General features: G+C 35.4%; 3 protein-coding genes across 5 annotated transcripts; 1 reads left to right on the top strand and 2 right to left on the bottom strand.

The window, feature by feature from the left end:
- On the bottom strand, window positions 1415–2188 carry LOC109708735. Its single transcript, XM_020230555.1, has one exon. The coding sequence runs from the start codon at window positions 2186–2188 to the stop codon at window positions 1415–1417; it is 774 nt and encodes a 257-aa protein (XP_020086144.1).
- LOC109708923 (beta-adaptin-like protein C) lies at window positions 5007–15341 on the bottom strand. The gene is made up of 15 exons (XM_020230864.1): window positions 15137–15341; window positions 13737–13934; window positions 12836–12949; window positions 12391–12641; window positions 11515–11650; window positions 10636–10815; window positions 10453–10545; window positions 9522–9733; window positions 9337–9400; window positions 9055–9234; window positions 8544–8636; window positions 8053–8465; window positions 6249–6438; window positions 5930–6133; window positions 5007–5617 (listed from the first exon to the last, which is right to left on the bottom strand). Exons 1-15 carry the CDS (start codon window positions 15221–15223, stop codon window positions 5321–5323), a joined length of 2712 nt encoding a protein of 903 aa, XP_020086453.1. The 5' UTR covers window positions 15224–15341; the 3' UTR covers window positions 5007–5320.
- LOC109708816 (protein IQ-DOMAIN 14-like) lies at window positions 22010–26325 on the top strand. 3 transcript variants are annotated; one of them, XM_020230654.1, is made up of 7 exons: window positions 22010–22162; window positions 22236–22325; window positions 23303–23398; window positions 23478–23762; window positions 24481–24699; window positions 24853–24984; window positions 25387–26325. In XM_020230654.1, exons 3-7 carry the CDS (start codon window positions 23324–23326, stop codon window positions 26017–26019), a joined length of 1344 nt encoding a protein of 447 aa, XP_020086243.1. In that variant the 5' UTR covers window positions 22010–22162; window positions 22236–22325; window positions 23303–23323; the 3' UTR covers window positions 26020–26325. The 3 variants fall into 3 exon arrangements, with proteins under 3 accessions (XP_020086243.1, XP_020086241.1, XP_020086240.1); XM_020230652.1 differs by having other exon boundaries at window positions 22018–22325; XM_020230651.1 differs by lacking the exons at window positions 22010–22162; window positions 22236–22325 and adding an exon at window positions 23007–23066.

Below are 26687 nucleotides of genomic sequence, written 5' to 3'. Positions count from 1 at the left end.
AATTTTCTCTCTTTTCCTACTACGTACGTACGTACGTACCCACTTTTCTCTCTCTAACTCTCTCTCTCTACCCTCCCCCCTCTCCCCACAGGTTCTCTCTCTCTCTCCTCCCCTTCCCCCACCCGTTCTCTCTCTAGTTCTCTCTCTCCTCCTTATCCTCCCACAGGTTCTCCCTCTACCCCCGATTCTCTCTAACTCTCTCTCTCTCTCCTTACCCACCTGATGATCTCTTCACCTCCACCCCCACCCCCACCGAGAGAGGGAGGAGAGAGTGAGTTAGAGAGAGAAGGCTATAGAAGATGGTGGAGGTGGGGGTGGGGGGAGGAGAGAGAGAGAGAGTTAGAGAGAGAATCGGGGTAGAGAGAGACTTAACCCGTGGGTTGAGTCTAATATTATTAAAGCATAAGTACAAATTATATTAATATTTAATAGTGTTCGTTAGTCCTAGTGGAGCTCCAATTAACGGTTGAGATTTAGCAGTTTCCTAATCCTACAATGTGTATTGCTGTCTATAAGATTTGCTCCCAACCGTTATGTGGATATTTAACTGTCCTAAATATATTGAGCGTGTCCTAAAACTGTTATATTTAATATGATTGAATCACGGCAACGAGGATAGGATATTTTGCGTTATTATCAAATGATAACAACGAGCGGAATGTTTTTTTTGTCCGCGTAGTAGAATCTTAATTCCTAGTGTCAGATCTTAGTATTGTTAAATCCTATATATATATATATATATATATATATATATATAATTAATATATATATTTTAGAAAAATGAAAACGAGGGTGGTGTAGCTGCTGTAGCATTGAAAGTAGAGGGCTTTCTTATATGTAAGAGGTGTAGAATTTAATTTAATAATAATTATTATGTTTGAAAAAAGAACTATTTAAATTTAGATATATATACATTTAAAGTTAATTTAGATTAAATTATAATCATAAATTTAGATTTGAAATATAAATTTTGGTATGATTGCTTTTTGTANTTTTTATCTAAACTCAATCCTCTACAACTTTTAACCAAAATCATTTTTCCAAAATTTAGGCCAAATAGGCCCTTTAACATTAGAACTGAAGCTACCAACATCAAAACCTTATAATCTGCATCCAAATACCTCTTCAGTTGATTCTAAAATTTATTAGTTTTCGATGAACTATTAATTATATCTCTATCAAAAGATAAAAAAAAAAAATATTAAAAAAATTAGTATTGTAGATAGATGTAAATTTATAAAATTTAATCAGGAAAAATTATTAAAAAAGGGTTCAAACGAGCCAAAATTTTGTATGTATTAACAGTTCAAATTAGTTCACTGTATACAGAAAATATAACAATAAAAATATAAACAAAATTTAACATATGTCGTGACTAAATGTAAGAACTTTCATGACTTTATTACATCCTTCCTCAGTCTGCGCTGCGTGCAATCTCCCCCAGCAGTTCCTCCCATTCGCTATTGCTTAAAAACTTCTTGACGGCATCAACACCATCGGGAGAAAAGAAGCTGTTCAAAAAGTCATCATCATGAGTGCCAGCTGCAGCTGCAGCTGCACCTGCATTACTAGTGCCGGGACTGGTGCTGTTCCTGCAAGCAGCTGAGGCGGATTCCTTCCTCTTCCTTTTATTTCTTGCGACCTCCCGCTCGCTCAATTTAACTTGAGCAATTACGAATTCATGCGTCTCACCGTTGAGACGACCTCCGCTATCCCCACCATGGCCGGTTTTGAAAAGTTCGTACTCATGCATCACGTACCCGGTGGTCGTGCTGCTATTTGCTGCATTATAGTACGAGAGAAGAGTCTTGCGCCACCTCACGATCTTGTCTGCGGGCGTCCGATCGGCGTTGCTCTCGTTCTTGCTATTCTGGATCCTCCATGTCCCAACAACCTTATCCGCCTCGCCGACGGTTCGCTTCCGCCGCAGCCCTTTAGAGCTGAGCATCACCTTCTTGGTGAAGAAGTAGGCGCCCTCAGCCACGTCTCTCTGATGGGCCGCGAGGAGTTTCCACGGCTCGGCGCGGTAGGGATCGTCGGCGATGATGCGGATGCCGTCGGGAACGGCGAAGCCGGCGGCCATCGGATGCAGGAAATCGACAGCGAGGCTCTCGTCGGACGGTTGGAAGGACCAGACGTCGGAGTTGGAGGAGAAGCCGTGACTGCTCGTTGACGCCACCTCCGTCATCTTCGAATTCTTGATTACCGTCCACCGATCGAATTCTTTAAGCGATCGAGAGAGCAATAGAGTAAGTAATAAGGTAGAAGTACGATACTAATTAATATTAACACTTATATTAATTAGCAGACGCTGATTATATTTATAGTGTTCCTTAGTCCTAGTGGATCGAGTTCCAATTGACGGTTGAGATTTAGCAGTTTCCTAATCCTAGTGTGTATCGCTATCTAGAAGATTTGCTCAGACCGTTATGTGGATATTTAACTGTCCTAAATATATTTATATAAAGCGTACGTGTCCTAAAACTGTTATATTTCACGCTTTCGTAATGATTACAAATCGTACATGATTCCTAAATTTAATAGGATTAGATATATAGCATCATGATCAAATGATAACAACAAGCGGATTTTTTTGTCCGCGTAGTTAGATCTTAATTTCTAGTGTCAGATCTTAGTATTGTTAAATCGTATATATGTACGTACAAGCTCATGCTTGGCATATCAAACCTCATGCACTACGTATGTAAATGTATTCGAAATATCCCTAAAATTAAAAGTATACGAAATGCTCTCAACAGTACTTTATTTATTTTTTATGAGGAGCAATTATTTATATATCTCTAAAAAAATTTGGGCTTTCTGTATATTAAAAATACTCTTTTAAGATTTCAAAATTTTCAAATAGAGTTAAATTTTTTTTAGTGAACTATTAGGAAGCCGTTATTTCTGTATATTTTATCCTTTCAAATATAAACTTCTATTATCACCAACTCATTTTAATTATTTACTTCCTAAGTTAGGAGCAAAAAAAATATTTTAATTTTTTACTCTTTCAAAAGTACTCTTGTACAGTCACCAACTATTTTTATTTGCACTTAAGTTAGAAACAAAATAGTCATTTTTACTATTTTTTAACTATGGTAAAAATTTAACTCAGCTTGAACACGAGATTACTTAATGGGTATTAATAGTAAGGGTATTTTTGAATAACAGAGAAATATTAATTTGAGGAGTATATTTAAAATTAAAAAAAGGAGTAAATATAAAGTATTTCAGAGGTTTTGAAAACTATATAGGCAATTATTCCTTTTAAAAAGTATATGAGATACCCCTCAACAGTAGTGCACTATTTTTAAATACACTTTCGACTTCACAAGGTTTCACTAATTAAGATTGTGGACATAAATACTGTTATATATCCATATGGTTGCAGAGATGCAATGAAAAGATTTATGTGCTATGCCAAAAATACCCATAATCATACAAAAAAAAAGGATTAATTAAGTGCTCTCTTATCAGGCAAACCAAGTAATTAATGCTACAATATAGTTCAACATGATACACTGAAATTATATTAAACTACATATAATAATCCACCAGCAAGTAAATCTTTAGTTTCACAACCCAAACTAAAACTATAGTTTACAAAAACCACAAAATCCTACCAAACAAAACTACCAATCAACGCTTCTTCCCGCCTCTGCTCTTTCTCTTGTTATTTTGCAGCACATGCATGGCTCCTTCCTTTCCTATGTGGCTTATGCTTAGAAGAATATCTCTTCAGCGGATTCTTCTTTACACCCAAACTATGATTCTTTTCACTTTTGTTGCTCAACTTAGGGATGACATGTTTAGGCCTCAGGTTTTCATCATCGTCGCAGGAGATTTCGCTGGTCGTGACTGTGATTAATTGTGGTACAGCCATCTTCATAGGTCTTTGTTTCTTCAAAAATGCCAACCAAAAAGTTTTAGCCAATTCAAGTAATTAACAAGAGATCCTTCAATAACTTTTTATAAAATAAGTAAAGAAACAAAATTATCATCCTCATTTGCCAGCGGACCATGCTAATGCTAACCTAAGGCTACAAATTCTACTAATTACAACTTACCTGAAACTGATGCTTTTATTTCGAGCTCGTCTTCCTCATGGTCATTATCAGTATTGTCGGGTTCTAACCCAGAAGCAATTTGGATCTTCTGAAGATAATACTCATCCATATAAAGCTAATTCTTTCTCTTCCTTCCTCTGAAAAAAAAAAGAATGTTGGTAATATTAGTTAGTCTACAAGGTTGGGCCAGAATGTTAGTACAGCTGCTAACAATAACATCACCTGAATTATCATAACAAGAGGCTGTCGCTACTGCAATAAACTTATTGTTGCCATATTTCAGAAAAGATGTCCAAACAGTGTATAATGTTTATCTATTTGGATGTTGACTGAGGGAAATAAATTGAGGGCATGCTTATGGAGACTTTTGTTCTTTGAAGGGAACTAGAATGGGTAATATATAGTTGATTCCCTGGTACGAGATACAATATGGTACTACTCACATAAGTGCTTCACCTAAATTTCATGACATATTTGCTCCTCTCTGTACATAAATCCAGTTCTCTTTAGAAGAGTTAGACACCTCCCTAGTAGCACATCCACATAGAAATATTCCTAGCTCTACACATTACGTTGTTAAAGGGCTTTATAAGCACCTTATAATATTAATATTATTTACAGTGCAAATGACCAAAGGGAAAACAAACTGCGATTTAAAATATAACTAAACTGCTCTAGCTTCTTTACGTTTACAATCTTTAAAATAAAATCCAAGAAGTGCAGGTATACAGTTCAAAATTTTAATGCTTACTCATAGCAGGTTCTTAGATTTTTCTCAGAGCAGGATCTCAAGATTTAAATGAAATCCCAACTTTCATGGTGCAGGTGTTTAGAGTTATTAGAGATGTGTGAAAAGCATCAGGCCATCAGACTTTGGCGTAACATAGAAGACAACACAAACCAACGAAAAAACAGAAGATCTGGAACTTCCGAATAAGTACTAGAGAAAATAAAATGTTGCAGAAATTATAATAGGAACAATAATCACCATCCAATGATGATGCACATTGCGTAACTTAAATGTAAAAAGCTGAAGTGAAAACAGGACCACCGAAAGATTGATACTGTTCACAAACTGAATTTTGAATGCGAATTCCTCAGGGACTACCAATGATCTAAAATACAAGGGTATCAAATTCACCCTAGCTAAAAAACAAACTCACAACATATAACCAGAATGCATTGGTTTCACAACACTACGTAGAGAGGAAAATTTTATCATTTTACAAGGTCAACCATCAAAATCGTCATCACTTGAGAAGAGTCTCCATGGCTTCGAAGAAAAGCGGCGCCAATTCGGGGCTTGGCGTCTTTACTGCACATTTAACACCGGGAATACCCACTGTAGCAGTAAGCTCGATAAGGAACGGGATACCACGAGGGATCTTGGTGGATAGATACAGGAGGTCTTTGCTCGCATTCCTCCGCTTTGCTACGAAAAAAACATTAGATGCCGTCAGATGTTCAATTGTTGCATCAACACTATTGATGACTGCATTAGGCAAATCCTTTGTGACTTCATTCGCATCCGGAAGGTTTTTCCATGTCTGCAAAAGTACCAAGTAATACAAAATCTGTTAGTAAACTGAAACAGTTTATCAGAGAACAATTCAATGGAAGTGCTGTTAGCGAATGAATCATGATCGACTTTCCTTCTTTCTTAATAAACAAAGTATAATAGACATGCATGAAGATCCTTGAGAAATATATTATGAGAACAGAAAAAGCAGAGGATGCTTCATATTTTCAGACACGATCCCAACAATTTGGATTAGATTTATCATTTGACCTCACCCAAGAGTAAACTCTTCAGTGCTAACTGCAACAGCACAAATACAGCAATATACAAAGCCACTAACCTCTAGGAAATTTGCTCGCTCCATCCGACCATCTTCCACAAAGAAGGCATGCAATGAGATTTTATCATTGAAGTACCAGACTGGTTGCTGATTATTTTTCACAGCAACCTGCAAAAGTGAGCTTGGAGGTCCAGTTGACACATTCTGGAACAATATCATAGGCAGAAGGGTGCGGGCCGATGCTCCAGGTTGCAGTGGTGGGACCTAATACAATTGCCAATAGCATCTCAATTTATGGTGACTGATACTTTGGTCTTTCAGAAATCATAATGAAAAAACTATAAAATGAAAAAGCAAAAAAAAAAAAAAGGAAAACCACCTGAAGAGGACCAGCAGCAGCAAGACCAAATGTATTCTTGTTGAATTGTATCATGAAACCATCCAACACAATCTGTGAGTTGTTCTCAAACTGTATATTGTAAAATATTTGGCCATCGCGTCGCACAAGCTGCGCAGTTATCTGTAGACCTTGACCAGTTGAGGAAGGCAGTAGTACTGGTAAAGGTGGCCTACGAAAAAAGAAAAAGAAAATACATGAAAATGGAAGAGTGGAATGCGAGGGTGAGTATTAAAATCCACCTACTGCCAAAAGTGTGAAACAGAAAATGGTCTAAACAGATAGTGAAATATATATATATATATATATATATATATATATGAATTAGGCTACTATATTATTAATAGCACCAAGCCATTGGTGCTATTAAGTTTTCGGCCCTTCGATGAGGAAATGTACAGTTAGGATAATAGTGGTTCCCAAGGATTAAGTGGTTGGTTGAATAGTATGATCTAACGAGTGGAAATAGTCGAATGGGTAGGCCTTACGGTGGAAAGCTTGCTAGCACCAAGCGCTTGGTGCTATTGATAGCACAGTAGCCGGACTATATATATATATATATATATATATATATATATATATATATATAGAGAGAGAGAGAGAGAGAGAGAGAGAGAGAGAGCGTAGAGCTACTGTGCTATCGAAAGCATAGAGGACCTGGTGCTTTCGACTTTTTGGCCCTCATCATCACACTTGTTGATTATTTCCAACCTTTAAATTAACATTATTACCTTATAGGGAGTACTCAACCCTAGAAAGGACCACTATCATCCTAACCGTATAATCCTCGATCTAAAGGTCAAAAAGTCGGAAGCATCAAATCCTCTATATTTCCGATAGCATAGTAGCTCTACATTATATATATATATATATATATATATATAGGAGAGTAGGGCTACTATACTCTTGAGAGCATAGAGCTCTGCGCTATTTATAAGTCTTTTTCAGATGATGGTGCTTCCGAATCTACGATCCCTCCGTTCAACTGCTTATGAGTATTTCAAACTTCTAGCAAATAAATTTTTAATTTATCGGAAATCACTAGTAAGGTCCATCCAGCGGGCATAAAGCGCTCGATCTAAAGCGTCGCTCCTAAAAAGTCGGATGCATCAGATCCTTCAATTTATGATTGGATATTGATCTATTATCTATGTAGTGTATATATATTTTCTATCAGGAGTTCAACGTTTTCTGATTCTTTTACATCGTTAGATTAGCAAGTATCTCATACCGGCTGTTATATATTGTCAATTTTGTAGAGCTTCTGTGCTCGTCAGGTGCATGGTGTCGTCCGATTCTCCAATTTGATTTCTAGCATTTTTAAATGCTCTATATAATGTTTATCGGTAAGGATCGTCAATTCTGTAGCTCTATCATCGAGCACGGCTTATGCCTCCGAGGGTGATCGTACTCATGAGAGTATAGTAGCTGTGCTATATATATATATATATATATATATATATATATATATATATATATATATATATATATATATATATATATTCCTGCAAAGTCTGCTCCTTCATATGTTATCTTCAAAAACTTAATTTCTTACATACATAGGCGCAAAAATGTCCTTCGGGAAAAAGAAAGAAAAAAATCTAAATTAAAACCAATTTCTCCACATGAATTGGATGAGTTTCCAACTTCAAGTAAACAGCAATTTGTTAAGAAACTGTACATTCAAGAGTTTAAAAGGTATGCATGAAATCTCAGATTCACACACGTAAATAGAAGAATTTGCAGGAATATACATGTATAAACAAGAAAAGATATTTATCCTCACCCTGAAGGTGTAGTCGGCTGATCAACAGGTACAATGGAGTTATCCAGCCCCATTAAATCACCAAGCAGATCCGGCACAGGAGCTGCAGCAGGCACAGTGGCCGGAGGTGCTGGCTGCTTTGCAGCTGCATGCGTAACAGCACTTGTGCCAGCAGCAGTGACAGGTGCCGGTGCGGCATCAGCTGCATGAGAGGGTGATTCAGAATAAGCCGTTTCACCTCCATCAGGATATTCCTCATCATCTGGTCTAGGCGCGGCAGTCCTTGCACGGCTAACAAAAGCTTCTGGAGGCTTATGGTACACTGAAGAAAGGGTCGCAATGTTTGCGAGGAGCTCATCAAGAAGAGAGGGGTCAAGAAGGTTTGAATCATCACTGATGACTGGCTTTTCTGCCAGAACTACATCTTTTGCGGCCTGAGAAAAGAAACCAATGATTATTGTGAAAAAATAATATTGAGATTGTGGTCATAATAAATATAAGGATTTTTATACCTCAGGATCAGTAGAGAGAAGACGCCAGTATATGTATGCCCGATCACGGAGATCAGGATTGTCTGTCTCAACGGTGGCATTGTTTAGAACCGCCTGCACAATATTACCTATGCAAGTCAGAAAAGGAAGCACCCAGAAAATCACTACACTATGTGACGAACAATGACGTTTCCATGTGATTAGAAAAGAAGCAAAAATTACGAAGTCGTTACATAACAGTGCTGATCAAACTCCATATCAATAGAGCAAGTCAATGCTGATCAAGCTCCATTAAAATGATTATCTTATGCAGACAATTCCAAAAGCAAAGCAAGGATTTGTGCATCATAGGGGAATATACAATGATATTATTGAAGACACATTTAAGGGAAGTGAAAAATACGTTCACATCCGCAGGATGAGATCAACATTCCTTATGAATATCTTGATTGGACACTTCTTCAGTCAAGGAGATAAGTGAAATAGTACAAAGTGATGTGAGAAAGAGAATGAAAAAGGAAATAGTGGTAACCTGAATCATCTGCTGTGGGCCCTCCGTTGGCTTCTTAAGAAATAATTTGACAGTTGCTGTGAGCAATTGCAATTGTACCAATGCAGGCTCTTCAGGAAAACTTTCTAGGAAGCTCTCAAGAAGCTCATCAGCATTATCAATTCTTTCAGCATACTCCCCAATAATCCAGATCATTGATGCCTGTGAAATATATAGCAGTTAAGATGAAATGAAACTAAAGGAATGCTAAACTGGATATAAAACAACTGTTCTTGAGAATATTAAAGGATAGTTTATTATTACTTTAGCCTCTGGCTCATCTAAAGTGTCCAAACTCTCACACAGGGTTGCAATAATGGACTCATAGCTGCAAAAGAAGGTTGCAAAGCAGAGTAAGATTCCAATTAAAAAAAAAAAAGAAGCAGCTTGTGCACCTAATTTTCTGAAACAAAACAAGTAGACCATAATAATAGATGTTCCAAACTCACGTGTTAGGATAGCGTCTAAAGATATCCTTAATAACAATAATAGCCTCTTGCACAACATAGTTCACTTTGATCTTTATCAGCTCTAGCAAAACACTAATGCACCGTTCGGCAGCCCTCTCCAACTTAATTGCACACCGTCCAATTGCTCGAACAGCCTTCCTAACAAAATCTACATCTACTTCCGTAGCATATTCTTTGAACTCCAGCAAGACCTACAAGACAATCTATTAGTTTCTGAAGGGGAACCTTGGCGCAAGAATCACCAATTATTTTAGATTACCATAATATTAAAAAAGGATGTAGCTTACAGAGCAGAAAATAGGATTAGATGGAATTGAATGGATTATAATCGACAACTCGAAGGCTGAAGAAATAGGATTAGTTAGAACAGAACGAAAGTTGAGAAGGTTAAAAAGTATCTATGAAATCGGTACATGTAGACAATTAAATCATATCAGAAACCTAAGTAGGCTACATTTTCCATAAGATTCAAGTTAATTGTTTTACTGTTTGAATCACCACCATCTCCATTATTCAAGCCTCTAGAATCTTGAAATTGAAAATCAGCCAAAACAAGAACTAAGGATGCTTGAGAGTGTCAACGGACTTGACAAATTTTCACAACAATGAATAACTAAGGTCAAGCCTTTCAAATTAGATATGCAATTTATATAAAGTAAAATCATGTAAGATAGCAGCATCGTGTAATTTGCAACGACAAACTCCATCAGAGTAATGATCTCTCTTATAGCTTGCAGTTTTCATGAATACTAGGAGTAATTATCTCAGTACGCATGGAAATATTTCAACACTCAATTAGAAAGAATTTGAAGATGCCATATAAAACGATCAAGAATCACAATAAGAAGTCAAAATTGTATTTTAACTACAACCTACACCAATAAATAAAACTTCATTGCATGAAATGTACCTGATCTATATTCCGATCAGAGGCAAGCATAATCATTATCTCCAATTTCTCCATCTTAACATAGATTGGGTCATTGTACTTGCAGAAGAAAACCTATTCCACAAATGGAGTGTAGAAGTTCAAAAACCTTATACAATATAGGAGGAAAAAATTTGATTAATAAGATATGCACATTCAACTCACCTTAATCTCATGTGCAAGTATAGTAGGCCTTTTCTGTACAATAAGATTGATGTTCCGCAGCGCTACATACTGAATCTCGGGTTCTGCCGAAAGAAGAGTAACAAGCGGAGGTGCCATCTTCTTACAAAGATTTCGGACCACATCAGTGCTAGTAATAAGTTCCATTTGCTGAAGAATCATCTGTAAAATGCACGAAGCTAAGTATGGAAGCACAAAATTGCAAAAGCACCCAGATAATTTGTCATGGAAACAACAGGAAAACAAACACCTACAATTTAACCTGTAGATTTTAGCCTTTAATTCATTCAAACTGCTAAAAAACAATCCATGGTTCACCTCATTTCAATTGAGGTGTTATATCACAACTCCATCTTAGATAACTACAAAAACAAAAATATTTGACAATTCCGAATCATGTTCCAGGCATCTCTTGAATATCTAATTTAGATAGCATCTCCAAAGAATCAGGCATGTATCACATTAAAAATCATGTTCCAGGCATTTCTGCATCTTCATAGGAGCTACCCAAATTGGCAGTTTCTCAAACAATTTATTCAGTTTATGTGATTCTTTTCCATTAATATAACCAATGTTGTCTGCCAACTTGTCTTTGCAAAGCTTTATATTAGAACTCCACAATCTTCTCTACTCTAGAAAAGAGTAAATGCAAGGTCAAAACTGAAGCATCTGAAAATGCGTGCATTGGGGTGGGTCGTGTAAGTTGAGGTAAAGGAGAAAGTGGCAGGGTGGTTTTTATAATTTAGCCTCGGTGAGATGCACATCTCCCTTTCTTCATTGAAGTACTTGTGTTAGTTCAAACTTCTTATCATCATATTTCATTAACAAGAAATATATCAAAAGTTGAAGAAATAAACATACTTTGACAGCAGAAAGCACCACAGCACAATTTGCATGTTGGAGACGAGGAGTAACTCGCTCCACTATATTTTCAGCCTCACGAGCATCAGCCGCTTTATACCTCGATAAGGCATCCAAAATAAAGACCTGGCCCCATCTGCAAAATGTAATTAAAAAAACTTTAGCTTCTTCAAACATATATTAGAGCAGCAAATATAAAAAGAATATCTACTTTGAACAGAAGGACACAATGAAGAACTAAGTATTCACTTAATTCAAATAGACAAGCAGCAGCAGTGTTAATAAAGGAGATTATAGTTTAAAAGACATTCACACTACCACTTTATACATTTGAGAATTATCGTGAGAAGCTGATTTCACCTCGATATGCAAAATGCTTTCCAATACAACCAATTAAAGAGCGTCTATACATAATTATTATGAGGAAATATGCCTTCATACTCGAGTCTAGACATAACCTATTTTCTTTCTATTACACTGCAAGGAGTCACATTAAATTCAGATAACTATAGCCTTCAAGCACCTCTGTAATGATGGTAAAAACTCAGAAGCTTCATTTTTATCACATTTTCAAAGCTCAGCCTAGGAAGACATAGTCTCCACAGATGTCATATTGAAACATAAAGTGATGAATCACAAACTACTGATAGTTCAGATATTCTACTTATCCAATTCTCAGATATTCAAGATTGTTTTCCTCCCAGCTAATCATTTTTGCTACAGTTGATACTGATGTAGTAGATAATCCAAATCATTCAAAACAGAATGACATAATACAGAAGTAAATTTGCAAAATTAATACCATCATAATATTCTGTGAAGAAAAATAAAAAATCATTTAGGAGAAACAACTAGCTTATTCATGCAATAACTTACTCAGTACATTCATTGAGAGCAGTCAGTAGTTTTGAAAGTGTATGACTTGTGATCTCAAAGATTGGCCTAGCACTGTTATCTTGGATTTCTGCAAGCGCTGCAACTGCATTTGCTACCACCATTGGATTATTGTCTGATATTAAGTCTTTGAGTGTTTCAAGGAATCCCCTATCTTCCACTAACTCAGCATTTATATCGTAAAGTTTAGCTACACAAATAGCTGCCGTCTTCCGAACATAGGGATCATCATCCTGTACCAGATAATGAGATTGTAATCAAGCGGTTGCATGTAATGCCGGCAGAAACTATTTAATTGCAGAAATTACTCAATCATATTTCATATGAAGGAAAACTAGAAACAGAATAATGTCTGACAAGATGAAAAATACGTATGGAACGACTGACATTAAAGGTATGCAGGACAGAGGAAAAAAGATAGGAGGACCTTAAGACATCTCTGAAGGGGATCACACAAATACTCTGTAATCTTGTCCACACGGATGCACCCCATTGTCCTCACAGCTAAGGCACGAATTAATGGATTGGGATCTTGTGAGTCCTGCAAAAGTGATTAAAAGGTTACAGAAGAGCCACATTGAGCTTTATAAAAAACTTTTGAAATGCTATCTTCAAATCTTAAATCAGTTATTAAGGTTCCATAAATTTCATTGCATCATGACATGTCCAAAGGAAAAAGGTTCTCAACTTCACAAATGCAAGGCCAAAGCATTATTGAGTGTTAGACTTGTAAAAGATATTGTAAATCCTGATAATTCTTTCTTGATAGTTTGGTCTCAATGAAGATAAGGAAACATAAAGGGGTTGTCTACTTAGAACTATATAAGAAGGCCAAGATCTGAATCTTGTATTGCCCTTTGAATAAGATAAGCCTTCCGATAAGTTTTGCTAATCTCAATATAGCAATTTCAAAGGTTTTTGTGAAACAAGCACTTCCAATTGAAACATGAACACAGAGATTCTAAGATGAGATGGGTCAGAGTTTATGCACAAACTATTGAAAACAATAGGACCTATAAAAATAACACATAAGCTTGAATATAGATGCAAATATTCTAACTTCGAGAAAATAATTGCACACAACATTGGCAACCCTATGACTCATAATAACAGATTGGCTTGTATATAGGTGCAAATATTCTAGCTACAAGGAAAATGGTCTCAATCAGCTCTGATTCGACACGATCCAATTTCGCTGTATATTGTCGCTTCCAGAAAAATAATTCGAGTCAATGAGAGGTAAGTGACCAAAAAAAGCTTCACAATAAATTACCTACATTTCTTACACAAAACCTTAATGTGATAATTCATAGATAAATATATCTTACCTTGACAAATGTATTCACAGCAAGTATTGCTAGATCAGGTTGACTTTTAGCATAGTTTATTAGATATAAATACACAAGTTTCTTCAACTCCAAATTTTCTGTCTGCATGCAGTTCACCACATCCGTGAACAAAGAAGAAACATCTTTTCCAACAGTCATTGCAGCTATCACCTTCTTTACAGCATCTTTCTTTTTATCCTATAAAACAAGTCAGCATATATACGATTTATCATTAGAGATTATCCCCAAATGAAACAAAAATGCGCGACAAAACTCAACCAATTTAAAGAAACTTAAAAATCATGCTTACAATTTAGAATTGCAGATGCATTTTTCTAATCATGTCTAGCACTATAGCGTGATCCATCTAGAATTAACAGGTGTCTCAAATTACGTGTCTGAATTTTGTTTTCAAGTTATACTACCATACATTTAAAGACAAAATGAGCAGCATATGGATATCATCTCCTAGGATGCATTACTTACATCAGTTGTAACCTGAAAGACATGGAAATTAAAATAGGGTGGCAAGTTATAGCAATCACCAAGTTTTCACAATAATGATGAGGCCAGTGAATTATAATAGGGTGTTGGGAGTGGAAGGGAAGATAACATATGACAAGGGAAAGAAGAAGAAAGGCAGGTGAAGAAAAGAGGCACCCCAAATAGGATAGCAGATAAATTACGAAAAATAAATGTTAAGGGAGTATCAGTCGAAAACAGTTAAAATAATCAACATTTATTGGAGTTTGTTTACAGTATTACTTGTCTGCATCCGATAAATATGACCTTTGCTGACATTATAATCCACAGAAAAAATTCAAGTGTTCCTTGAATTAGCTTTATTGTTATTTTTCTTTTCAATTTGTTCTTGTTTTTCTCTTTTTTTCTTTTTTACCTTGGCACAATTAAGCACGCACAAACTTTAAACAGCTTCTACAGGCTACAGGTACCATACATCAACATTAAAATATTGAAGAGATCGTCTAAACTGAGAATGTTCGCATATAATCCCTTGAGAAAGGCTTTACTATTACACAAGCACCATTCTTCGCAGTTCAAAAACAACAATCTCAGATATCTAACAAAGAAATTAAGATCAATCGAAACTAAATTCAGAAAATAGCTAGAGATTTAAGAATAGAATCAGAGAAATACTCCAAAACCGCAGATGAAAGCATCAGAAATAAGTATCAAATGAAATATATATATATATATATATATATATCCAAATTCAAATCCAAATCTCAATTGCTTACAACAATCGTAAACTTCCTGAGCAGAGCAATCACACCACCTCCCATTCGCAGATCTTAAGAATTTAACCAAGAAACACGTAGAAAATCTAATAAAAAGCACGTAGATCTGCGGGGATCTGAATCGATCTAGGAGATCCGAACCTTGTATTGGGAATTGAGCTCCTCCTTGAGCTCGGGGATCTCGCCCTTCTTGGTGGTGGAGAAGTACTTCGAATCGTGCCCACTCATCGCTCCTCCTCTTCTTCGTCGTCGTCGTCGCCCTCTCCCCCCTCTCTCCTCCTCCGAGTATTTACCCGATCGAGAGCGTACGACGAAGAAGCAGCAGCTGCGCAGGGCGAGAAAAAGATGGAACGGTGAAATGGACAACCCCTGACTAAATGGGTGGAGTCAAATGGGCCGAGCCCAAGTTCCGTAACGGGCCCATTTCGTTTTATTTGGGCTCGTTAATTATAGAGAAAATTGAAAGAAAATTGTTTCCTGGACCTGCTGTAATAGACCGGACCAAGGAAAACATCAAATGCGCCCCTATACTTTTCGCATATTTATTAGGAATTATGAGCGAGAAATAGTGTTTTATAAGATTAAATAGTAAAATCAATTTTTTAAAAATTTTGGATATAAAACATTTTTGGTTCGGACAATGTCACAGTAAGGGGATAGTGGGTTAATGGAAGCTGCCCATGTCATTCATATTTTGTTTTAGAAAAATAAATTCAGCTGACAACTAAATTTCGAACTTGAGATCTCGAATACCAACCATCAAGTAAGTAAGCCTACCAATGACAAGGTTAGGTCTACAAAAGGCTTGATTTTTGCCCGGGCTTAGTTTGGACCACCCTTGGGCTGTTCTCAGACCAGTGAAATGCCATTCAATTTGGGCCTCATTTGATCCAATTAATTCCGCTGATCTTGAGTTGCCCACACAAAATTGGGCCGCACAGGTTTCAGTTGGGATTATAGAAAGATTGTGTTATACACGTTCCAAAACGCACAATGTTAAAACATTTTATTTATATTTATATTTAATATCACGTTAGGTACATCACAATGAGTTGATATTTTCTATGGCCGCTAGAAAATAGAGAAACATACCATTTTGGCCAATAGCATTATGTGGCCCTTGATACCGAATGTCGGTGAGTATCTCTCATAAAAACCCCCTAGATTAATTTGCTTAACTTTTAACAAATTAAGAACTCGCGCCGATAATTACCTCAGTTTTAACTTTTGAAAGATTAAGATTTTATTTAAGTTTCCTAAATTTTATTTTATACATGATTTGACAAAAGTTCTTTGCAGCAATCCTATGGGGAGAGCGTCAATGGCACAAGAGAAAACAAGTGGTGAAATAGTAATAGCTCTGATACCATATAAAGTAAACATATAAAAGTTTGGCAAAGAGAAGTACATTTCCTTCGCTGCCCTAATTAAATGATTTGATGTCTAAAGAAAATGAAAGTAAATATGCATGCAAAATAAGCAATACAAGAAAATATATAAAATAAATTGTTTATATTCTTCTATTTGTTGTAGCTTACAAAAGAAAAACACAACCTTTTGTTGAACTAATATTGTGACTAGCATTATATATACGTGGCTGATATAAGCAATCATGTCCATATGTTGCAAGTTAGAGACAGTGGCTGCCATAAAAATAGAAGAGAATAAAAGCATATGAATAAGCCATTTGTTTTGTGCTAAATTATGAATATATATATATATATATATATATATATATATTGGCCAAGCTTAATTTAATTATTAGTGGCTCCACCTTATGAGTTGGCTTAGATCTTGAATAATTCTAGTTCCTTTTTATATCTTACTTCTTTGAAAATTATAACCTCTTATGCTCAAAAGGGCATCAATTGTCAATGGGTAATAAAAATTGTTCATTGAGTACTCAAAAAGTCCACAGTAATTAATAATTGACACAACTTTTTTCTTCAAAATTCAAACTATTAATTGATTCATTTAGGAAGCAAGTTAGGACACATAGGACTAGGGGGTTGTGGTTTTATCACAAGTCAAATACACAAAGCCCTCCAAACACGGGGAAAAGTAAGAATTAATAATGTCCAATGATGTTAATTTTACATTAAGAAGTTAGCATTTAAACACTGTACTTTACTGCTATTGTATATATATTGCGTAGTGCTTGTGTCGGTCTTCAGCGTAAATGATTTTATAGAGAATACATAATTTATGTGGACTTGGATTTGGAGTACATAATGTGTGATGAGTACATGACATTAGATACCTAATAATTGCCTCTTTCTTAGTTACAGTGAGTATTCTGAGACTGATGAAGAGTTTTGTTTAGAAACAACAAAGAGTTAGATGCAATGTTACATCTTGCTTAAGATGGACTCAAAGAATTGTGACCACCCCTATGTTTTTTAAGGGCAACATAGGGCTGTTGCAATCATGGATTAAAGGAAGGTCATCATTGGCCCCCGAAGAATCCTCGATATGTTTTGCCTGCTGCCAACAGAGTCGTGGCCCATGGCGGCTACAAAGATTAAGGGCTTGTTTGGTCCAGCACTCGAAATCTAATAATTAAGGAAGTGCGCTGCGCAACTATATTGTGGTGTAAAAAAAAAAGCTCCAACACGAAAGCCGGTGACTGATCATCCCTAGCGCAAGTGATAAAGTGCTTGGTGATTGGTACTAAAGGTTCCAAATTCGAATCGTAGTTAGTTCATATTTCCAGCTAAATCTATTTCTAAATAAAATAGACGAAACAGATAGCAACACTAGAGCTGGTGCGAACTATAGCATTTGGTAATGTTGTGATGCATTGGAATAGTAAAATTAGTCTCCACCCGGAATTAAAAAAAAAAAAAGAAGAAAAAACTAATCCTAGTTTGTCCCATTAAAACTGTTTCCTTCAATTTCGCTCCAAAATATTTTAGCTCGCAAAATAAAGTGGATCTAGGCCAAAAGTTTTAACGCATTTAGCAGAGACCATATAACTAAGATAGCATGCAATGGTATTGCAAATATATATGGTATAAATTGAAGCCATAATGTCATAAGTGTTAATTCCACCAAATTTTTTTGTTCTATTTTTCTGGCACCTTAAAACGCATTTGGCATTGAGTGCTACCTAATAAGCTATCTAACATACTTTTTTTTTATCACACATAACGTATTTTGTCAATAATATCTAACAGAGTTTAAATATTTAGAGAAAGATAGTTATTTTATGTTATTTTAACATCTCTTTCACACCTCTTTCTCGGATCACAAATAAAACTATTCCTTGCATAAAATTATCTCCATCCAACCTCATTTCTTTATATGTCCTCGTTCATGTATATGTGCATGTGGGCATGCGCATGCATGCGCGGATGCGGTAAATAAAAGTTATCAACTTAGCAAGTGAACAAGAAAGACTAAAAAAATCAACATTAATTAATAAACATCTTACAACAATTTTTCTTTAAATAAAAAGAAAATCTCAACAAGTATGGATATATAATTCCCAATATATACTACCAATCTTTGGCAACATCAAAACTTCTTTCGTTTAGAAGAGTTTGCAGGGGTTTAATTAAACCAAGAAGGAATTAAGCATTGAACTGTGGTTTGTGGCATGAAATAATAATAATAATAATAATAATAATAATATATAAAAGGAATAACAAGTGATGAACAGAGAATAATACGTTGTTTGCACAGTAGGAGCGGATGTTAGGGGATCGAGCAGTGGCGACACGGCGTACAAGGGAATAAATAACGAGGGAGGTTTAAATGTGCAGTGGCTGTGGTCCTCCTGGACAACTCAGACACAGTTGTGGACGCCTCGCTTGGGTCCCCGCATATTTAGGCATTCACTCACTGCTTCCAAAATCGCAACCCTTTTCTAGAAACGCTGTAAGTGCTCACTTACTAGATTTGATCTTCAGATTTTTTTTTTTTTTTTTCACCGGCCGTCTCTAGAGTAAGTGACAAAAGGTTTAGTGGTTGGTATCCGAGATTTTAAGTTCGAATCTTAATTGATTCACATTTCTAGCTAATTTTTTTTTTAATTTCTAAATAAAATAAACTAAGCGATAAAAGATTTTCAGATTTTTTAGAAACTGTTTATCTATTTTAGACTATGAAATCAAAATAAGATTTATTGATTTTGATAGTTGTTATTTGTTTTGTGGGAATCAATTTTCGATTTTCATTTCACTCTAAAATATAAATGATCTAATACAATTATAGTTCAATTCAGCTTTAAATTTCAGATTGACCCATTTAAAAGTAAATTACTCAAAATCATCGCTCACAAATACTTCTCCCTCCTCTGTTTTTACTTTTTAGTACTGTTATCTCTTTTAAAATCCTAAATGTTCATTATGATTTTCATTTTAATAATGAACTAAATTTTTTTGATAATTTGCCATTCTATTTTTCATTCTAATAAATCTAATTTTATTTTTCACTCTTATTTCAGTCATGAGCCAAACATGCCCTAATAGTAAACTAATTAGGGTTTGTAACTTCCTCCTCCCTTCCTCGCTCCTCCTTTCTACTTTTTCTCTCCCCTGCTCCCTATATCATTTTTTATATTTATTGTTAGACAATAACATGTTAATGACAATTACGAAGGCTAATGAAAAATTGGAGAATTAGGGGTGTTGAGGGTGTTTGGAAAGAAAAAAAGGTACATACCATATCTAACACAGATGGCTAATAATTTAATAATTGATATTTAAGGTTTTAAATTCAGAGTCTAATTACCTTACAAATCTAACTAAATTTATTTTTTTAAAAATAAACAAAATGGATTACTTACTGCCTTTCTCTCTGGAAAAGAAAAAGGGAAAAAGGTTATTTGCATTCTCTATGGTGTAATCTTTATTACACCGATTAGGTTGGGGGCCATTATCAAAGTCTTTTTCAGTTTGTATACTATTTTTGTCCCCAAATCATTTGTGATTATATTTTCCTTTACTCTTATATGCCCTCTATATTGTAATATTTTTTTTTTCTTTTTTTTTTGAGAGAGAGATAGGTAGCACGCTACCCGCTTCGTTTATTTCATTTAGAAATAAACTTAGTTGAAAATGTAAATCAACTAGGATTCGAACTTGGGTCTCGGATACCAACCACCAAGCCCTTTGACACTTGCTCTAGGGATGGTCGGTGTAATCTTTATTACATCAATTCGATTGTTTGTGTTTATTTTTTCCCTTTACTCTAATATACCTTATGTGGTGTAATCATTTATGTTTATTTTTTCTTTTTACTCTTGTATCAAGCTCTACATTGTAACGATACTTCTTACTTCAGCCATCGGGCAACTTCTCAAAAATAAAAGAAAAAACTTCAAATATCATCTGCATAATTTGACACTTTCTCACTTTAGTATCATATGGTTTAAAGTATATCGATTTAGTATCCCGTGATTTCATTTTTATTTTTTTATTATTGATTCTACTAATTTTTTTTTGATAAATCAGTGACAAAATTAAAACTAAAGAGTACTAAAGTGAATATTCGATAAACCTAGGTGGAGTATCTGAAATTTTTTGTATATAATTTAGTGAAATATTAACGGAGAAACTGATAAAAAGATAAAAATGAAATCATAAAATGCTAACTTGATACACTTTAAATTATAGAATACTAAAATGAAAAGTGCGAAACCACATGGATAGTATATGAAGTTTACCCAAAAAAAAAAAGAAGACCATATCTAACACGTATGCATGGTAAACATGTACGACAAATCAGACTATAGTTATTCAGATTTGGATCCGAGGATTGGGTCGAATTTGCTGAGCTAATCTCATCTAATATATCCTTTTCAACCCCGAATTGGTGTCGTGGTCCAAACCACTGAGTCTATGAGACCTTTCACACAAATTGATCTCCCAAACAGTTTCCTGTGGTCAAATTGTGGGCCATCCATACCCTTTTGGGGTATCATTTACTTGCCTAATGTAAATAAACAATTTTTTTTTCTACAAATTGTGGGCCATCCATACCCTTTTGGGGTATCATTTACTTGCCTAACGTAAATAAACAATTTTTTTTTTTAGAAAAAAAAAAAACTAAGCTAGGACTAAGTTCATGTCCTAATTGGACATGATCCACCAAGTCATCGGTGACCTCATTTTCATCTGTATTTTGAGACTGGAGCTTTTGCTTCTAGAGCTGCAAAATATATTTTAGCTGTTTATTACAGCAAAAATGTTATGTCTTAAGTGTTTTGAAAATTTAATTATTATCTTTATGTATCCAATAACTTATTGGTTTTGGTATAAAACCTAGTGCACCGTATCCGGTAACGCCCATATGTAAGTGATTTGGAAACAGATCTTTAAACCTTATTTATGTTGTTACGGATTTTTAGTTCAGTATATAGGTGTAAATTTTTTTTGATAGATCATAGAATCAATCTTTTATTACACCAATAAATATTTATTTTAAAAAAATAGTACCTACCGGTGCCTAACTAAAATCAATTAATAAAATAGTTAGAAAGTTGAAATATTTGAATAATAAAATTATAAGACCTGCTTTCAAATCACTTGTAGTTGATGATTGTGAATATTCTCAGACCCCTACAATTATAAAAACCTTCTCCTGAGATTAAGCGACACGTCTCACCCTCTCTCTGTTCAACCCCTCTTAAGATCAACAAAATATTATAACAATCACAAAAAATCAAGTTCGAATTCCTGTCTCCTTCGGAAAAAAAATACATTTATTGCAAAACTACAATCACAAAAAAATCAAGTTCGAATTCTTGTCTCCTTCGGAAAAAAAAATACATTTATTGCAAAAGTTTTGAGTAATATTATTTATACGCTAAAATAAAAATATAAATTTTAAGTTTCTTCATCAAATGGCTAGTATTTTATCTATATTGTTATTCTTAAAAATATTAAAAATTTAAAAAATAATTAGAATTGAGGGTGTAAAATGTACAGGGACATGTCAGTAATTTCCCTACTGGAGCATTGTCCTCTCTTGCCCCTCCACCCTCAGCACAGCTGTTATATGTGAAAGCAACTCTCATTTCTTAACATGTGCACTTGTGTGTGCTGGATCTTTCTCCCTCTCAACACTACCAAATTTTTGTGTCCACAAAATCATCCCACATCTAAATGAGAAATCTCCAACAATTTGATTGAAGAAGAATCTTAGGGCTTTTTACCATTGCTGGTTCTTCCTTTCATCATCAGGTATTTCTACATATATTTCTCTTCCTTTTTCTTATCAATGGTTCTTCTACCAGGTTGATGCAGGTTTTGATGGTTATAATAGCCATTGGGCTATGATCAATAATCCTAGTGAGAGAAGGTTCTGAAACAAGAGATTGGATTAGGTACTTGATTGTTTTGGACTTCCTCACTTTATATTCATCTCACTGTTTTTCTTTTTCTCCTTTGCAATTAATGAGGAGGTAATGCTCATGTAGATCAGTTTAATTTATAGTGATGATTCATGTTGGACCATCTGTGTTCTGTATACTTCTATAGAAGGGGCAAAAAAAGATATAGTGGTCACAGTTGTATTATTAGTATTCAAAATTTTAATCATGTTGGTATTTCCTTCTCTGATTAAATATCAGATGGAGGAATTGCGATTTTTCAAAATCCACAAGTCTAAATTTTTCCCCTTTTTTTTGTAAAATATATCACTATCATATGATTGGTTTTTCATGGTTTGGCAACCTTTTCCTAATTTCCATTTTACTTTGACAGTATTTTACTTACTGCCTTTGATAATGAAAAATTTGATTGAGTAGTAGATGTTCTCGCTTTAATTATGCTGTTTGTGAGTAAAAGTCTCATGTTTAAATTGTTCATTAAGAAGTTTCTAATGGGATACTATACATCGATCCAGCGCATTGGAAGTCTCTAGAGATAGTTTTTCGAGTTATTCTTTTTTTCCCTGTTTTCGGAATTATCGTCATCACGATTTCTCGGCTGTAGCTATGTATCCTATATATTGGTTAGCTAGCCATGTGAGAGCCACCTTTCTCAACAGACCTTCACAATAATGCTTGGAATTTGTGCTAATGCATTCTATGATTGTTCAATCAAGAACCCATATGAATTACTATGTACTTCGACAATTGTTTTCAGTTTGCATTTTTCTTTTTCTCTCTGTTTATTCCTTAATAAGGGATACAATACATTTGAGGTGGAATAAGTTCTGCGAGCAATTGTCGTCCTGCAATTATTATTTTCCTTCTTCTTTCTCTTTTGCCTGTTAAATTGGTCGATTGGATAAAATATTTGGCATCACTTGTCTTGGACCATATGATGAACTCCAAGTTGGTTTTTGTATTTATTTCAGTACCTTTTTGGTGGTCTTTTAATGGCAAAGAAGAAGAGTTGGTTAGACCAACTGAAGAAGTTTTTTGGGTCCGACTCAAAAGCGAAACAAGAAAAGGTCGCTTCTTCAACTTGATTCTATAGCATTGCACTATTTAGTTTAGAGATTGAACAAGTCATTTTGGTAGCTTTCTCAGAAGGGGAGGAGAATAAGATGGCTTTTCGGAAGGCTCATGTCCAAGAACTCTCCTCCTCTTCCACCCCCACCTCTAGAGAAGGAAAGTGAAATAAGGAAAGCTGAAGAAGAGCAAAGCAAGCACGCATTGGCTGTTGCTGTCGCGACAGCAGCAGCTGCTGAAGCAGCTGTCGCTGCCGCTCAGGCGGCTGCTCAGGTTGTCCGACTCACAGGTGATCGGTCATCTTACAATTGGAGTCGAGAAATCGCAGCCATCAAAATTCAGTCTGCCTTCCGTGGATTTCTCGTAAGCTCGGTGTTTTCCTTTGTTAGACATCAAATAGTTTCCTCAATCACATTCAGTTCCCACATTCAGTGGTGAAGGGATGATGATATAGTATATTAAGAACGGGCGTTCTGGTGTTAATAACTTGGGCTTAAGCATCTCAGGCTATGTGTTTGAGGCCTAACAAGTTACTAATAGTGATGGGCTAGTTGGGGTGTATTGATCAAATCAACCATTACATCTGGATTCATGATCTGTAGCCTTAATGTGCTTTCAAATATCCTACTGATGCTTTTATTGGAGTTTGTCGATTTTGTGTTAATATGAAGTAAACCAGAACTTATTACTTTTGCTTCTTGTGAAATGAGTGTTTGTTAGTTCCTTGGAGACAAATCTGAAACTAGACAAAACTTATCCTTATTCTCCTTTGTACTGAAGTTCCTTGAGCGAGGATCTAAACTTAGTCGAAGCTTTTTATTCAGGTTATGCTTGATTGTTTGAACCCCTGCTAACTGATCCATCATAACTGTGGGTCACTTGTGAAATTCGAAGAATTCTCCTATTTTGATCCTATTTTCATTTGCTAATAATGTGTACCTCTAAATTCTTTTTGTAATTGATGTTGGCAAATATTCATTACTTGCAATAGATCAAATCTTCATACCGTGCTTGTGCTGGGATTGCCCTGAATTTCAATAGCTATATCTTTGCACTTAATCTTATTGCAATTTTCTTTCAGGCAAGGAAAGCTTTGCGAGCATTGAAGGGCTTGGTTAAACTCCAAGCTCTGGTTCGCGGACAAGCAGTGAGGCGCAAGACAACCATAGCTTTAGAAGGTTTGGAGTCTCTTATGAGGATTCAAACGCATGCCTGTGCCAGTAGAGCCAACCCTGGCCACAATTTTCCTGTCTATAAAAGTCGAGACAGCAACCAGAGGAAAATGAAGGAATCAGCTGATGTAAAATCAATTATAGTTTTCTAGATTCCTTTCTTTGTATCCTGTCATTCCTTTGTTCAGCTACTTAGTTGATGAAACTTCGGTTTTTTGTCAGTAGGATATTAATTTAGTGTAGTTTATGTACAAGATTGTTAAAGTTTCTTTTTTGAGTAGATTGAAGAAGGTAAGGAGAGAAGCTGGGATGGAAGCATCTTATCTAAAGAAGAGATAAATTCCATACTGCGAAAGAGGGAATTGGCTGCACTAAAGCGAGAGCGGGCATTGGAATATGCATCTTCTTATCAAGTAAGCTTCTTATAATTGCACATATCAATTCCCCCTGAAATTTAAAACCAGACAGATCTTACCTGAACTATAAGCCCTTGTTGGATAATTGAACTGCTGAAATTTTGGTTTTACTATATTTTGGTTTTACAAAATTGTTATCTTTTTTCTTTTAGAACTTACCTGTTCCCATCAAGAACTTGTCGAATATTTTGTTGATACAAAATTTTCCATTCGGCTACAGATTATTTTCATTATACTAAGTTATGAAACTCTAATATTCATATACCGTTCCTAAATACATTATATTTCAGCTAAGATCTCTAATATTTTACCTGGTACTTTGTTGTGCAAAACTATTCGTTGTTATTTCCTACTTATTGTGGTTGTATCTCTCTTGTTTTCTTCTGATGGTTCCATAAGGAGAGAAGAAATGCACGAAGGCAACTGGTGCCCAGAGAAGAGCTCAATGATCTGAACCATAGATGGATGTGGCTTGAGCAATGGGTCGGTTCACAACCATTAGATACAGAAAATTATGAGATCCATCAACAACCATCAATCGCAGATGACACCCTCGATCCTAATATTCATGCTTCAGATTTGGTCAACTATTTACACTCCTCACACAGAGAGAAAATGGAAGAAATCCAACTCAGATACTTGGCTAGAAAATCCTTTAATAGTTCAAGGAGGACTTCGTTAAGGGATGATGATTCCTTTTCAAGCTCCCCTTCTTTCCCAAACTACATGGCATCAACAGCATCAACTAAGGCAAGGTTTAGATCGATGAGCACACCAAAACAGCGGTTTGTGACTGCAGATATTTTTTCTGATCACTGTTACCCATATACAGATAGGGTACAGTCACCAATTCCTTCAATTGTTAGTGATGCCAGCCTCATTAAAGCGACAAAGTCTCCTTTGTTTCTTCAGGGATCCCCTCGCTTAAAAGGTCAGGCAGGACCTGTTAAATCGCGCAGATCTTCCGGTTATCTCAGCTTTGACTCTGAGTGCTCATTGCTTAATTTGGATCAGCATAATGGTTTTAGGTGAACTCATCTGAGTGCATTGTATAAAAGCGAGTGCAGGTTTGTGGTGTTCTTTGTCTGTTGTTGTGGATCCAATTAAGCCATTTCTCAAAATTTTGTATGTGCCTGTGTGTTTTCTGTTGATGTGAACTTTAAACTGCTTGCGACTTGTGTACAAAAGCATCAGATGACACTCAAGTATATATGTTTCAAATAAAACCACCATTAAATTACTCTTTTCCTCCGTTGTCTCCTTTGATGCTCATGTAGTTGATCTGTATAAAAAGAATGATGGCCTGTTGGCAAATCATTGGGCAAATATTCTGTCTTACATGTCATGCTGGCATTGGATTCTGCAGTATGAAATTCCCGCTTGATTGGACTTGTAGATGTATCAAGTTGGCTACTTAAAATATATAGCTTTTTGCTGTTTCTTATTCAACATAACTTATAACCATTGTTCTGCATTTCAGTTTGTTTGCATTCTGTATCCAATATCTTGACTGATTATAGACGTCTAAATAATTTCAACAAGAATGAAACATAAAAAGAGAAAAATATTTTGTTATATTAGGTAAGACCGGGTGCGGATGTAGTCTAATTGATGAATAACTTATACAGTTCATGTTGCAGAAGAATTTATTCTGGAATGTTAGTTGAATGGATTGTTTGGATTATATGGCATTTCCAAGT

The sequence above is a fragment of the Ananas comosus genome, linkage group 4 (genome assembly GCF_001540865.1).
Source record: "Ananas comosus cultivar F153 linkage group 4, ASM154086v1, whole genome shotgun sequence".
In the NCBI taxonomy this organism is placed as follows: domain Eukaryota; kingdom Viridiplantae; phylum Streptophyta; class Magnoliopsida; order Poales; family Bromeliaceae; genus Ananas; species Ananas comosus.
Note: the sequence above shows the minus strand (reverse complement) of the source record. Positions and strands in the feature narration are given on the sequence as shown.

Excerpts from the sequence above, each read along its gene's own strand:
- LOC109708735 (XM_020230555.1), bottom strand. The coding sequence starts at position 2,188 with ATGACGGAGGTGGCGTCAACGAGCAGTCACGGCTTCTCCTCCAACTCC.
- LOC109708923 (XM_020230864.1), bottom strand. The coding sequence starts at position 15,223 with ATGAGTGGGCACGATTCGAAGTACTTCTCCACCACCAAGAAGGGCGAG. Across the intron at positions 13,935-15,136 it reads AGCTCAATTCCCAATACAAG|GATAAAAAGAAAGATGCTGT; the intron begins GTTCGGATCTCC and ends CTTGTTTTATAG. Across the intron at positions 8,466-8,543 it reads TTCTCTCTACTGATCCTGAG|GCCGCAAAAGATGTAGTTCT; the intron begins GTATAAAAATCC and ends TTCTTTTCTCAG.
- LOC109708816 (XM_020230651.1), top strand. The coding sequence starts at position 23,022 with ATGCATTCTATGATTGTTCAATCAAGAACCCATATGAATTACTAT. Across the intron at positions 23,399-23,477 it reads CAAAAGCGAAACAAGAAAAG|AAGGGGAGGAGAATAAGATG; the intron begins GTCGCTTCTTCA and ends TAGCTTTCTCAG. Across the intron at positions 24,985-25,386 it reads AATATGCATCTTCTTATCAA|GAGAGAAGAAATGCACGAAG; the intron begins GTAAGCTTCTTA and ends TGGTTCCATAAG.